Raw genomic sequence first — 14,412 nt, 5'->3', positions numbered from 1 at the left:
AGAGTTATATTTTCTATTAGATGTAAATATGTTATTTAAGAAAAAATGCTTATATATATATATCTATATATATATATTTCAACTCTGAGTTGTTTTATTTAAATGGAGACAACAGTGACTGCTCAGTTGCTCTTAGAAAGGACAATAAAACTGAGAACTAACGGAGTTCATGCATCTGTTGCAGGAGCCGGTGTACATAACGAACGGTGTTCATAGCTAATTATGTTCTGTTTTTTTTTTAACTATTATTTTTCATATGATGCTATGGATGGCGGAGGGGGGAAGCGTTACTCCCTCGGTTTCTTGATTGTGATATAAGGTGTTGCTTGTACAATCAAGTGTGCTGTATCCAGAACTGTTGCCCTTGACAGTTGAAGTAAGCACTTGAATTTACAGTATTGTTGGGGAGGGGGCGTTTCCAGTCTAACAAAAAAAATAATGTTGCTACAAAGTCGGGGCGGGGAAAAGCAGAAATCCGTAAAAAGGCTGAAACTGTTCTAGCGGAGTATTAACTTGAATTCCCTTTTCTTGCGAAGGAAGAGGAGGTTTGTGTGTGTAGGGTTCCTGAGAGGGGTGGTACTGAAATGCACTTTAATAGAGTTGTCGTAGCAGTTGTGGGAGATGGGACTGAGCTGAGAATCTGTTTTCATTTTGTCTGGTCGATTGATTCTTCCCCCCCCCCCCCTTAAAAACAAAACAAAACAAAACAAAAAACCAACTCAACAAAAAACCCCTCTGTTTACATTCCTGAAATGCCAGAGAGGTTTGGGAGGGTAGCATGTCACTGCCCATATTTAGATACTTTATACTGCTATAGAAAATGGATTTTTTAAAAATTTTTTTTCTCCTCCCCCTGCCCCAACACAGTTCACTTCAGACTATTGGAAGACTCCAGATAAAGTGTTTTGTAATATCCACATCTCTGACAAATCCCAGAGCCACCTTTATGCATTCAGAGACAATAAATATTTCCCTTTTCTTACGCTCGTTAAACAATAGCCAAGAGGCAAAATGTTCCTGTGCGCGAGCAGCTCTGCTGACGCGGGTGGCTTTTGGGGCGTTATTTGCCTGATGTTTCCCCTGGCTCAGGGGGGCACTGCCAATTTTCTCCCTGGGCTGGGGCACGGCGTGGCTGGGGGGTTTCATGGCTCTGGATAAAGTGTGGTGGTTTCCTTGCTGGGTTGAGCAGCAGCTGTGGGGCAGACGTGGGGGGCTGCGGCCCCCCCGCTCCACTCGCTCCTTCTCCCCCAGCTCATTGCAGCCTGGCCCAGGAGGGCAGAGGGACCTTCACCCGTGTCGTGGTTTCGGTTGTGGTGGAGCAGTGTCCCCGTCCCGACGCGGTGGTCTGAGCATCGCGTTGGGTTGGAAGCACAAGTTGGTCCGGGATGGCCAGGGCTGGGCCAGGTCGCCCTCATCCCTCCTTGCCCGCCGCCCTCGGGGGCTGCCCGGGGTGAAAGCCCAGGAGGCCTGATGGTGGGGAAGGGGCTGGGGAAGGTGCAGCCCTGCGCTGTGGGGCCCGGCTGCGCCTCCACCTTGCTCCATCCCTTTCCCCATCCTTCTTTTGGGACCTCTGGCAGGAGGATGCTGTATTGACTGTACAAAGGGAGCCATGTCTGTCAGTTCTGGGTTTTGTTGTGTTTTTGTTTTTTTTTTTTTTTTTTAAAAGGCATATTTTGTAAAATTGAGATTTTTAACTTGATTCGTACGAAGAACCGATGTGCTGGTTTTGGTGCCGGTGCCAGGGTTGGCTGGCACGGGACACGTGTGTTCTCGGAGGAGTGATGATGGAATTGAGCTGCCCGTTCTCCCGCTGCCGCCGTGCCGAGGCTGGAGGATGCTTCCCTTTGGGAAAGAGCCCGGAGCCGCGCGCCTGCCCCGCCGGGACGCGGTCGGGGTTTGGTGTGCTTCACTCCAGCCCTGTGTATGTGTGTGTGTCCTGACACACGTATTTGGAGCAAAACATACATGTGGGTGTATATGTGTGTATGTACATAGCGACGTATATCCTGAGTGTGTGTGCGTGGGGACGTGTGTGCGTGAATTATTTAAATCTAAGACTTGTACAAAAACGATTTGGCTAAATCTCAGTCTCAGAAGTGAAGCTTAACTACGTGTCTTCTGCCAGCCGTGAATGTCCGTATGAGACCTGCTTTTTATGTCAGTTTAAATATATACTTTGTAAAGAGAAACGTCTCTGGCTTCCCTTTGTGGCCCTGGGCGAAGCGAGGTGTGGGGCCGGGGGGTGCCCTGGAGCATCGTGGGCTGGGTGGTGGGACCCGAGGGGGCGAGTGGCATCCCCCTTCCACCGGCCAGGAGCTGGGGCCGGGGTCTGACGGGGCGGGGGGAGTCCGGGCCGACCCCGAGGGTCCCGCGGTGCCCGGACGGGGCAGCGGCAGGCGCCGTCTGCGGTTCCGCTCCGCGGAACAGCCCCGGGGCCGCCGCTCCACCCCCGGAGAAGGCGCCCGGGTACCGGGCCGGGGCGCTCCGCCCTTCCGACGGGGCGGGCAGCGCGGCGGGGGTGCGGGTCGGGGTCCGGGGCGCGGCGGCTGCCGCTGCCCGGCGAGTCCGGCCTTTGTATTCAAATCTGCCCCGGCCGCGCAGGCGGAGGGGAGCGGGAGGGGGGGGGTTGGTGGTGGAGGGGGTTTTTTAAGCTGTGTCCTCATTAACCTCCTTTCTCTGCTCCGGCGGGTGAAAGGCGCGGACCCCGCATTATGGGAGCTGTCAGCGGCGGGGCGCGCAGAATGGGAGTCAGGGAGGAGCGGGAGAGGGGCCGCACAATGGCGCCTTTCTCCCCCGGCCCAGCGGGGGGGCCCTTTCACACGGGCCGCAGCGGGGCCCCCGGCGGGGCGGGCGCGGAGGGAGGGGGGTGGGGACGGCGGGGGAGAGGGGGGGAACCGTCTGGCGGAGCCCCCGGACGCGGCCCGCAGAAGTCATTCCCCCCCCCGGGCCGGGGCGGCTCCGTGTGCCCCCGCCCGGGGCTCTGCTCCCTCCCGACGGCAGCCCCGACGGCGCAGCCCCGGGGGCCGCTTGGCCCCCGCCCCGCCGCGGTAGCCGGGGCCGGGGGGCCGCCCCCGGGCGGGTCCCGGTCTCGCAGGTGGGGGGCGGCCGGGCGGGTCTCGGGTCTCCGGGCTGCGCCGGCGCTGAGCGGCGGCACCTGGGACCCCCCCCCGGGCAGGCGCAGTTCCGGTCGTAGCGGAGCCCCGCGCAGCAGCCCGGTAGGATCCGGGGCCCGGGGAGGGGGGGCCGTGTCCTGCCCGGACCCTCGGCGGGCGGTAGGGGTGGGGGTTGCCCGGCTCCGGGTGCCCTCCGCCTCGCCCATCCCCATGCCGGGGGTCGGGGCCGCCGTGCTGCAGCCCGCGGGCAGGGCCGGGCACACGGTGGTCCTGGGGCGGGGGGAGATGCGGTTTCACGAGGCAGGGGCAGCCCCCGGGGGGCCCGCGCCCAGGCGGTGACCATGGCGGGGGCGGGTAGGGGGTGTGTGTGTGTCGCTTACTCCCGGAGCAGTGACCACACCAGGCTGAAAAGTTTAAAAAAATATTTATTGATACGCTAAAAAAGAGCAGTGGAAAAGTTACACAAAAAAAAAACCAAACCAACCCGCCCGACGTATCCGTCTCCTAGTGTTTTCCTGCAAATAAATTAAAATCAGCCTGGAGTGGTGGGTCTGCACGAGCGTCCGTGGCCAGAGGCACCAGAACGCACCGTGCCCACCGCGAGGGCGAGCGGAGGCCGGGGGGACGGTGGCCCCGCAGCCCCCGTCACCCGGTGCCTGTCCCGCTCAACAAAGCCCTTAAACGCTTTCCCAGGGCAATAACATCTCCGACTTTTGTTCTCTGAAAATAAAAGCAAACAAACAGCTGTAGTTTAAAGCAATTGTAAGTGTCATACAGGAACGATTTGGCTCTCTCTTTAATTAAAACATACAAATCAGACCAGTGACTGGCACAAGTTACACGAACAATTGTTTTCACCCATCCCTTAATTTCTTGCAGTAAAAACCTTTTCTCTGGCTCTGGAGCCCTTCACACCCAGCTCGGGAACTAAAAGCAAACTGACCCCCCGGAACCATCCCCATCCCTCCATGAACTCCAGTTTTTTTTGGTACAAAATATATATATAAAAATAGACTAAGATTCTAGCGAAGATGGATGAATTGGCCACCTCTTCCAGTCCAATGGAAAACAACAAGTATGCTTAACCAGATTATGCCTGGAGAAAATATCCATTCAATATACAAATACTGCAGGACTTTCCACATCGGAAACCCCTTAGAAAATGACAAGTGACAAACCTTTAATTGGCTGTTTGACACGCGGCTGAACACCCAACCCATAGCAGCAAACGTAAAAAAAAAAAAAAAGAAAAAAAAAGGTAAAAAAGGTAAAAAAAAAAAAAGTAGACCATGAATACTAATGGTACCGACTGGTAAACAGGGTCTGCACCGGCTTTCAACCCCTGTCCACAAAAGATTACAGTAAATCACTCACATAATGTGCCTTTGAGAGGCAAACTCCACCAGGAACCATTCGCTCAGACACCCCAGCGCTGCCGGGAGAGCCGAGATCCTGCAACAGGAGGCCAGGAAGGGGCTGGGGAAGGAACGCGGGAGGAGACGAAGGTCAGAAAAATTCTGGATTATCATTTTCACCATCCTTAGACCTTTGGAATCGAACCAGCTGGTGAGCAAAAGGCACAATAGCAAGTGGTGACAGCAGAGTCCTGCCGCTACCGGGAGGGGACGCGCCTGGGAAAGGTGGGTGACGGAGCAAAGCCGCTTGTTGTCGGGATACGTGTTCCCCTGGGTACAAGCCTGGGCCCACCGACCCTTCACCTGGCCGGGAGGCAGAGGAACAAGCCCCCGCACGGAGAAATGCGTGCGAGCTTCGAGGGGGGCTCTGGAGGGAGCAGCCATCTCGGAGCCGGTGTGCAGCGAGCGCAGCACCCGCTGCCGCAGCTCATCTCCTCCACCCTCTGCGACACTTGGTGTCCGACCCCTTCTCGGAGCATCCTCAGATGCTTTTACCCGCTTGGGGACACCAGCCCCCCCACTCTATTGCTCTAGGCAAGAGCATCCCTGCAGGTGGACATCCCTCGGTGGGCATCTCTCGGCTGCCTTCAGCACTGCGGCAGGGCTCTGCGTGGCGGCTGGCTGTCCCACTGGGGACCACAGCACTTCTCCCGTCAGAGTCATGGCTGCCCCCAGGACCCTGTGACCACCCTGCTTTGCATAGGCACAAACCTGTCGTGGGACCGGTGTCGCAGACAAGGCTGGGATAAGGACGGTCCGAAAGGCACATTGTCGTTGAGTTTGGATTTACAAAGGCCAAGAAGCAAACATTTGGTGTGTGGGGAAGAGCGTTACCCCTGTGCTCCCAGATTCCTTGATTCTTCTCCCAAAATGCTCATATTGCCAGCACAACAGCATGCCCAGCAGAGACCATGCCCAGAGCACTCATCTCTGCTGACACAGGCTAACGGTCCCTTGGACTGTTCAAAGCAACAGCAGCTCGTTCGGCAGAGTTAAAGACTAGAAGGTAAACAGCACAGACGGTGATATTTTGGCATCGTGGAGCTCAACGGAGTCTCTGTCCTTGGGAACCTCCTCCGCGGACAACGCTCCCTCCTCTCTCCTCGGCCCTTTGCCAGGCAGAACGACGCACAGCGCGTTGCTGGGCTGGTGGGGGGCCAGCAGCAGAGCAGGGCTGCCCCAGACCCCCCTGCCCCAGGCTGCCCGACACCCTGACGAGGTGACGCTCAAGGCTGGAGGCAGAACCGGAGCTGGCCCAGAAGCCCACCCAGGTCCTGCTGCAACGCGGCGATACGCCCGCACCCGCCCCGGCTCACCGGCACGCTCCCGGCTCGCGCAGGACGCGGTGCTCAGCTCCGTGACACAACAAGCTCAAAGCCACGACCAACAGGACGGCCGGGATTAAAGACAAACGTAAGGGAGGGCATCTCTGGGGCGCAGGAGCCGGGCAGAGGCTGCAGCTGCTCCTTCGGGAAGCAGCGTCCGTCCCTCGAAGAGCCGGGCAGCACGTGCTGCCAGCGCTGGCTCTGCATTTCACCTGAGAACTGCGCTGCCGCCCGCCAGCGGCAGCGAACGCGACTGCAGTGGGCTGGTGCATCGGGGCGGGGGTCAGAAGTACCTGCACCCCCAGTTTGGTCCATTTCTCTCTGCACTCCTGTCTGTGACGACACTGCGAGTGCCCCTGCCTGCGACAAAGATGCCTGTCCTGGCACCAGGTCAGTCCCCTCGTGAGGGTGACCCCCGAAGCCGAGCCTGGTCATGCACCCACCGAGCGGGACGGCCCTTCGGGGCACCCCCCAACACACACCGAGACCCGGCAGCCTGCAGGTTTTCATCGCATCCAAGAAAGTTCAGCAATAACACAACTAAAATGCCCTCGGACTCTACTAAACTCTGCCTGAACTGCTGCTAATTTTGGCTTGTAAGAGTCATCTACCGTCGGGAAAAGGACCTCCATGAAAAAGCCGTTGTTGGTTGCAATTACACGCCAAGCGAACACCCCGGCAGCTGGCACAGGATGGCAAGATGAAGGTGAGCGGCTGCCGCCGGCCCTCCGGCTCCCCGGGAAACAGCAGCACGAGGCACTCACTGCCTGGCCCTGACCCGCCTCCCTCTCCTCTCCTTCCCTTTCCCACCACTCCAGACCACCCGTGTGGGTGCCATCCTTGACCAGCTTCTGAGCCCTCCGACTGGAGAAAAACATGGGTGACCAGCGCAAGTCAAACCCAGTGAGGATCCAGGGCTGGATCCGGCTGGGTTCGCGGCAGCGAGGGCCCCCTCGCCCCCGCCTCTGCCCGGGCGCTGCTTCTTAGCTGAACTGTGGCACCGACCTTGCAGACACCTGGCAGGCAGAGGACCAACCTACCTGTCGCTGGAAGGGTTCGCGTGTTCTGCAAGACTTAAAAAAAATATATAAATATTCCCCAGCTCGGTCCCTTTGAGAGCCTGGGAACTGCTGAGCGGGATGGGGAGATGCTGGTGATGCTGGGATGAGGTGGAGGAGCGGCGCTGGGGCTCCCTGGGCTGCACAGCAATTCGGGCTTCGCTTTCCTTTGAAAGTCAAGTCACTGCAAAGAAGCCGGCGACTCTCGCTGGCTCCCAAGGCAGGACCCTCTGTGGGCAGCAAGGAGATGCCCACTGCCAGCCACCCCTTGCTTTGAAAGAGGCACCTTTGATGCCCATCTGATCAGTGGCATCCAGGATTCAGTCTTCCCTAGACTGGGTTTATTCCTCTCCCTCAAAAAAAAAAAGGATTTTTTCTTAATAAGAAATGTAAACAGTATTTCCCTATCAGCTGGAAGCCACAACAGAAACGTCATGGACTTCACCGTCATTGGAAGTGACCTCGCCCAGGGGGGTGGCTGGGCTGAGCGTACCCTGAAAAACCCCCGTGTACAGCCGCCCCCCAGCAGCCCCCCAGGGCTGGGAGCAGCGGCTGCCTCATTTGGATCGATTTGTGATTCCCCTCGGCTCACACACATTCACAGGGAGCCCAGAGGAAAGAAGAGGATCTCCTTTTCCTCTCCCGGATATAAGCCTGGCCCATCGCATCTCCACACCCTCTGCCCCTGCCAGAGAGCCACAGACTTTGTCATCGGCCCTTTCGAGCTGTAAAGCAAAGAAACCCGCGTACAGTGAAGCCTGGCTCAAAACTTGCCAGCCTGTAACCCCAGCAGCACCAGTGCCCCTGTGCCCGAAGAATGGCATCAGCCACCTCCGCTCGGGGCCTGGCTCCGGGAGAGGATGGAGAGAAGCCGGGAGGGATCCATGGACCCACTGGCAGTTCTGAGCAGGTTTCACCACGTCTTTCTCCAGCCCCTCTGGAAATGAGTCCCAGCAGGTCTCATGGGGTCTCCGTGTTCATTTGAAGAAAGAAAAACCTGATGGAAGAGCTGGGCGAAGCCGAGGGAGAGGCTGAAGGACCTCCTCCCTCCTCGCGCGCTCCCGGGCTCAGTATTGCCGTAGGTTGAAAAACCCGACGCTGGTGGGCGACTCCTTGACCGTCACTGTGATCAGGTTAGCGGTGACGTCGGTGACAAAGACGTGCTCGATCAGGCTGCGGGTGGGTTTCCAGTCCTGGCTGGTCTGGATGGAGACAGACATGTTCTGACCCGTGCCCGGGAAGGAAGCTGAATCCCGGTCCGAATCCGAGCTGGTCTCTTCGCCTGTGCTCATTTCGGACAGGGCGGCCGGCTTGCGGTTCTCGGTGGCCGCGTGCCCCTCCTGCGCGCCGGCTGCGCCGCTTTTGGCCGAGTCTCTGTCGCCTGCGCGGTGCGCCTGCTTCTCGCTCTTGCCGCCGTCCCCCCCCGAGAGCACGCCGGCGCTGGCAGCACTCAACCCGGCCCCGGCCGTGCCGCCCTTGGCGCCGCCGGCACCCGCGCTTGCCGCCGTGCCACCGGCGGAGCCTTTGGACAGGGCGCTGCAAAGGTGGCGAGGGAGGCTGCTCCCGCTGGCCACGCTCGGCCCGTTTTTGATGCTCTGCAGGTTTAGAGCTTGGAGGTTCAGCTCCTGGCTGGAGGCCGGCTGGCTGCCGGCCCCGGACGAGCTCGCCGGCATCTTGCTGCCATTGTGCAGCGTTTGGCCTCCCGCAGCAAACCCCGACTTTTGGTCCCCTCCAGCACCGCTGCCGGGAGCCTTGGCAGTCTTGGGTCCCTGCATGCTCAGCCCAAGCTCCCCGGATCCTTTCTGGTTCCTCATTTTTAAGTCCAGCCCTAAGCCGCTCTTACCGGATGCCTGGGACTTCAGCGCCAGCCGGCTCAGGGGCGAGGTCTCTGCCGAGTTCTGGCTTTGGGACATCCTGTTCATGTAGTGCACGATGGAGCTCTGCCAGCTGATGGCCCGGCTGGGGCTCGCCGAGCCGCTCTTCATCATGTTGGGCAGGTTTTCTGCAGACGAACCCCCCGAGCTGAGCCCAGCCAAGGCGCCCGGCGGGTCCTTCAGCACGGCCATGCCCGAGCCCTGCGTGCTGTGCTGGGGCTGCAGCTTCCCCAGCAGCTTGGCGCTGCTGCCCACCTCCTTCCGGGACGTTTTCAGCACCTTTGTCAGGTTCACGGTCCTTCGAGCCGCTTTCTGCTCGGGGGGAAGAGGCTTCCGCCCACGCTTCTTCCTGGAAGCGTCTTTCATTTCGGGCTTTGCCACCAGGATCTGAGCTTTCTTCTGCGGTACCGGGTGAGTCTCTCTGCTGCGTGGACCTCTCTTTGCTTCCAGGTCACTTTCATCCTCTTCATCAGAGGAGGAGGAAGAGGAGGATGTGGAGGAAGAGGAGCTACTTGACTTAGTTTTTGCAGGCATCTCTGGTTCCTGCAGAGCGATGGAGAGAGACAGGGAAAGAGTTAACACAAATTACCAAAGAAGAGTTATGGGCATTGCAAATCCTTCAGTGTGGCCTGGCCACATGCCCCGGACACACATGGGCTCTTTCCCCGTGTCAGTTGATCTGCTCGATCTCTGCCATACGACGAGTTAAGGAGCGTGGAGCACAAACTGACCAGGCTGAAATACCAGGCGGGACCCTGGTGCCAGGGAACTCCTGTCTCCTTCTGGGCCATCACCACCGCCGCGTTGGGCGTCCTCCTCGGATGCATCCTCATCGACCCACCCATCACTGCGATCCCCAAAGCCCCTCACCCGAGCTCTGCTGGCATCGCTGGGTCCTCGCCACCCTCCAGACACTGAGTGTCCACCGCACCCTGCGCTGTGGATGAACACCCACTGGTGCCTTCCAAGGACAGAGCCGCCTCTCCAGCGCCGTCACGGCCGTGGATTTCCACCACGACCAGGACTCACCACGTGTTTCCTGGGCCTGCCCCTGGGTCGCTTCCCCCTCTTCCGATTCTGCACTTCTTTTTCGTGTTCCCTGAAAAAACAACGATTAAGGACAATGTTTGCAGGGAAGAAAAAAAACCACATCCAACATCACCCTGGTTCCTCCCTTTCTTCTGTCATTAAAAATCCCCCGTGCCCAGGAAGCTGTAGGCTCAGCTCCTGTCCCAGCACCTGGGCAGTGGCTGGGGGAGGTCCTTAACCCCCACTGACACGAGATGATCTTACAGGCTCCCAGCACATCACTCGAGCTCATGCCATTATGGGCACACTGGACTGAAGTGGAGCCAGAGCCCCAAGAACCATAGGGAAATGCGGGATTTGTGTAGTTCAACCTCCCTCGCGTGGCACCTGGACCGTTTACCCTGCAGCACTGGCACTGGTGCTGGTCACTGGAAGACTTGGGCCATGAATGCAATGCAATGCAAGAAAAAGAACTACAAAGTGAGGAAAGGGTTATAAAAATTGTGGCCTTAGAACAAAGACGGCTGCCAGACCTGGGGGTACCCAGCTGGCTCCACAGCACCTGCCCTGATTTACTGGAAGAGAGGTGAAAGGAAAGAGAAGCCCTCTGGAATGCAGCATGGCCTTGAACCGCTTGGAGGGCTGAAATGTATTTACCAAACTGCTCACAGAGTCAACATCCTTTGCCATGCAGGACCTTCCCGCTGGTTACCCCAGTTCTTTGTCCCACTGGTGCCAGTCACAGGCCTTCCAAAGGGAGGCATCGAGTTTTGGAATGCTGCCCCTGAGAGCAGCTCCCTGCTCTGCTCATGCCCGGGGGGACGAGGTGGGCCGGGCAGTGACGGCGGAGCTGCGCTGTTTGCAGCCCCGTTTGCTCCAATAACATCCCCACAGCAAGAAGCTTCCAGCGGTCGGCGATGGACCGCACGGCGTGACCCATCCCAAACCAGGGGCTCTTCCAATTCGTGGTAAAATTTGCAGTTTTTCTGGTACAACAGGATGTGGCAAACAGAAGGATGTGCCGCCTCCCTGCTGAGCCGTGCCTCAGTTACCCGCTTGCCGGGCTGCGCCTCCCCTCCGCTCACAGCCTCTGCGCGGAGGAAAAGCAAATGCATTCCCTGGACACTGCAAGTTCTCTCCTTGGCTGGGCGCGTTCCGCCTCTCCTGCACCTCCTGGTCTGGACGCGGTGGCCCAGGCTGGCAGCCACGCCAAGCCCGCGGTGATCGTTCGGGGGCCGTTCTCGGATCACCGCCCTGTTTTGCGTTTCTCCGTTTGAAAAGGATACGGCTAATGAAACGCCGTGCCGCATGTGCTAACCACCAGGTTCCATTCTTGAGAAGATGGATCCAGAAATGAGTTATAATTAAATCCTATCATAAAGATTTTTATTAATACGGAGCCAAAATATTTGGCAGCGCCGTGCTGACCATAGCCAGCTGGCTACTTTTTTACCTCCCTATGTGGTTCCGGGTGTGCAATAGTTGCGGAGCGATTGCCGGCCCCGCTCGGCTCTGGGCAGTAGCCCCGGCCTGGACTGAAGACACCATTTTCTCCCGCCCGTCCCTTCCTTGCCCCTCCAGAAGTACACTTGGTGCCTTCCAAGCCCACTGTTTCTGCAGTCCCAGTCTCCCCGCGGGGGCCCGTGGTGGCCCCAGGCACGGCCGCGGCCCTGATGGCTGGATGGGGGGCGCGAGCCCGAGGTCTGCGCTGGGCGCTGCTGCGGTCCCATCGCTCGGCCAGCGCGGAACCAGGCTGTGCGCGGGGCCATAAATACTTGGTGTTTCCCCGGCCCGGGGAGAGAGGTCCGAGGTGGACCTGAACTGTGGTTTCAGGAGATGAACAAAAGGACTGTGCCACAAAAGGCACCGCGAGCTTCAGGCTGTTGTTTCCACAACTTCCACCGCACGCGCAGCCAATTAGAAGTTAATTGACTTTATCGTTTGCTTAGAAATATTTATAGTTTGCTCACTTCTTTTGGAAAGCGAGGAGGAGTCTTGGATCAAGGATGTTCTCCTCGGGCTCCCAGCTGTTGTGCCTGCAACAGAAGACACGGACTGGGCAAGAGCCGGGGGCTGGTGCTGCCCGCCGCCCCCGTTACCGGCCCAGCACCGGGGAGTTCATCCGAGGACAAACGGGCCCCTCCGTGCCGCCCGGGCCGAGCAGCCGGCGCCGGGCCCGGTGAGGACCGGAGCATCGCCGCACCGGGGGCCGGTACAGCCCCGTCCCCGCGGGGCGGGCAGGGGAGAAGGGGCTGGGGGGGGGGGGGGGCTGGGGGCAGATCGGGAGGGTGGGGGGCGGCCACGCCGCCGCGAGGCGAGCCCCGCGCATCCCGGGGGAGCTCCGGTTTCAGCGGGCGGGCGGGGGGCCGGTGCCTGCTCGCCGGGGGTGGGGGTGGGGGTGCGCTCCCGGGGGCGGCCGGCCCGGCTCGGGGGGGTGAAGGGGGGAGCGGAGCCCCACGCGGCGGCGGGGAGGGCCGGGCCGCGGCCGCGCTTATTTGTAAACAAAAGGAGCGGCGCGACCCGAACAAAAGCGGCGGGGCGGGCGGCACCTCCGCGGCCGCGCACCGCTCCGCGCACCGCTCCGCGCGCAGCCCCGCACCGCGCAGCCCCGCTCACTTGGAGGACCAGCCCCGCCACTTGACCAGGTACTCCAGCTTGCCCTGCGGAGAGAGACGGGGAGAGGCGCGTTAGCGGCGGCCGGGGCGGCGGGGGGCGGCGGGGGGGCGCGGCGGGTCCCACCTTGCGCAGCCGCTTGCTGAGGATGCACTCGGCGGCGAAGACCTGCTCTCCCACGCTGCTCAGCTCCTCCATGGCCCCGGCCCCGCACGCGCACGCACACGCACACACAAGGGGAGCCCCCGGGCGCGCCCCCGACGGCGGCCGCGCGCGCCACCGCGGTCCCCCCCCCCCTCCCCTCCCCATCCCCGCGCGCCCCTCGGCACAATGCGGCGCGCGCGCTCCCGGCGGGGGGGGGGGGGGGGGGGGGGGGGGGAAGCTGACGAGGGGGGGAGGAGGAGGAGGAGGGAGCGGGGGGGCGGGGGGGGCTCCCCAAATTCCCCGCTGGCCAATGGGGAGCGGAGGGCGGGACGTGCCGGCGGAGGGGTGGGGGGGGGGAAGCATTGTCTGCGCGCGACCCCTCCCCTTCCTGCCCGCGCGGGGGGCGGCCGCTGCCCGGCCGGAGCGCGGACAATGGGCACGGCACGGCCCGGCCCGCGGCTTTGTTTCCCCGGGCGCGGCGGCGGCGGCCCCGGCGGCGCGGTGCGGGGCTCGGCAGCGCGGTGCGGGGGCTCCCCAGCCCAGCCCCGCGGGGGTCGGGCACGGGCTCCGCGGTGCCCCGCTCGGGCAGCCGAGGTCCCTCCCGGGGACAAAGCAGCGGCGGGGGCGCAGCCCGCGGCCGGCTCCCGCGCAGCCCCCGCCGGTCCCTGCCGGGCCGGGGCAGGCGGCGGCGGCACGTTTTTGGTTCTGACATGGTTGTGATGGAATAAAGCGCTGTTTCCTCGGAGGGTGGCGGTGGCGTGAATAACCGTCTCGCGGTGTCAGCTGGTGGGCTCGGAGCCAGGTACGGGCCTGGCCCGCGCTCCTTCCCCCGCCACCGGTCCGTGCGAACGGACGCGCCGCCGTTGGGCACCGCGCCGCGGCCCCGCGCGCCATCGGGGCGGGCAGGGCGGCGTGAGGAGCGGCCCCGCCGCGGCCGTGGGCGTGGAGCGGTGAAATATGGTGCTTCACGGGCATGGAAGAAGATGAGTCAGCACCTCAGGGAGTTCGCGGGCCCGGAGCCTGCCATTAACCGTGCAGGAGCCGGAGGGAAATGAATTTCCGTAGCCCCGGCGCCGGGGTGCCCGCGGCGCGCAGGGCCTGAACGGGAGCAGGACGGGCGATGGGGTGTCCCGCGCGCGGGGCCCCACGCACACCCCGGGTGATGCCATCTCCGGTAAGCGATGCTGGATTTAGGAAAGCTCGAAAGCTGCAGGCTGGCGCGTTGGGCTGTCCCCGCTGCAGGCGGTAATGTCGCTACCGGGGAGCCCCTGCATGATGGAAGGGGGAAACAGCCGCCTGGTCAGCGGAGCGGGGCTGCCGCGGGGTCTGGAGGGCAATGGGTGTGCTGGGGGTGCTGGGTCAATCGTCCTCGGTCGAGCACTACCACGTTTGGTTTTCTTTTTGCGATTACTGTGGTTGTTGGCTGACCGAGAGAACTGTTGGGAGCGTTTTCTTTGAACCAAAGGTCACGCAGGAACGCAGCCAGCGCTGCCCTTTTTCTTTCTTCAGGGTCAATTTGCCTTTCGTTGGCTCTGCTCTTTGTGTGCTGCTCGTCTTAAATTTTAGTTAAAAAAAGGTGTGCGGCTTGCCCTCCGTGCGCGCGCGAGCCGTGCGCGAGCACAATACGGCGTTCACGGCGGTGGGCGTGCGGCGCGGGTGACCGGCAGCGCCGAGCGCTCGGGGCAGCCGCGCGTGGGGCTCGTCCGGCCGCCGGGGTCTGGCTTGTCGGTGCTGAGAGATGGACACCGCTGGGAAGTGAGCCCCGGTTCGGGTACCACTGGGGTGTCTGCTCCCAGCTGACCTTGGCGCTGGTGCTCCTGAGCAGGATGCAGGAATAGTAG

At 61.1% G+C, this 14,412-nt stretch overlaps 1 protein-coding gene across 1 annotated transcript; it reads right to left on the bottom strand.

Annotated features, from left to right (window-relative positions):
• Window positions 1-7,978: 7,978 nt before the first annotated feature.
• On the bottom strand, window positions 7,979-12,625 carry CBX2 (chromobox 2). Its single transcript, XM_086624208.1, has 5 exons — window positions 12,554-12,625; window positions 12,431-12,474; window positions 11,785-11,850; window positions 9,815-9,884; window positions 7,979-9,328 (listed from the first exon to the last, which is right to left on the bottom strand). The coding sequence occupies exons 1-5, from the start codon at window positions 12,623-12,625 to the stop codon at window positions 7,979-7,981; spliced, it is 1,602 nt and encodes a 533-aa protein (XP_086480334.1).
• Between the last annotated feature and the right edge of the window lie 1,787 nt (window positions 12,626-14,412).

The sequence above is a fragment of the Tauraco erythrolophus genome, chromosome 20, assembly GCF_009769465.1.
Source record: "Tauraco erythrolophus isolate bTauEry1 chromosome 20, bTauEry1.pri, whole genome shotgun sequence".
Taxonomy (NCBI): domain Eukaryota; kingdom Metazoa; phylum Chordata; class Aves; order Musophagiformes; family Musophagidae; genus Tauraco; species Tauraco erythrolophus.
Note: the sequence above shows the minus strand (reverse complement) of the source record. Positions and strands in the feature narration are given on the sequence as shown.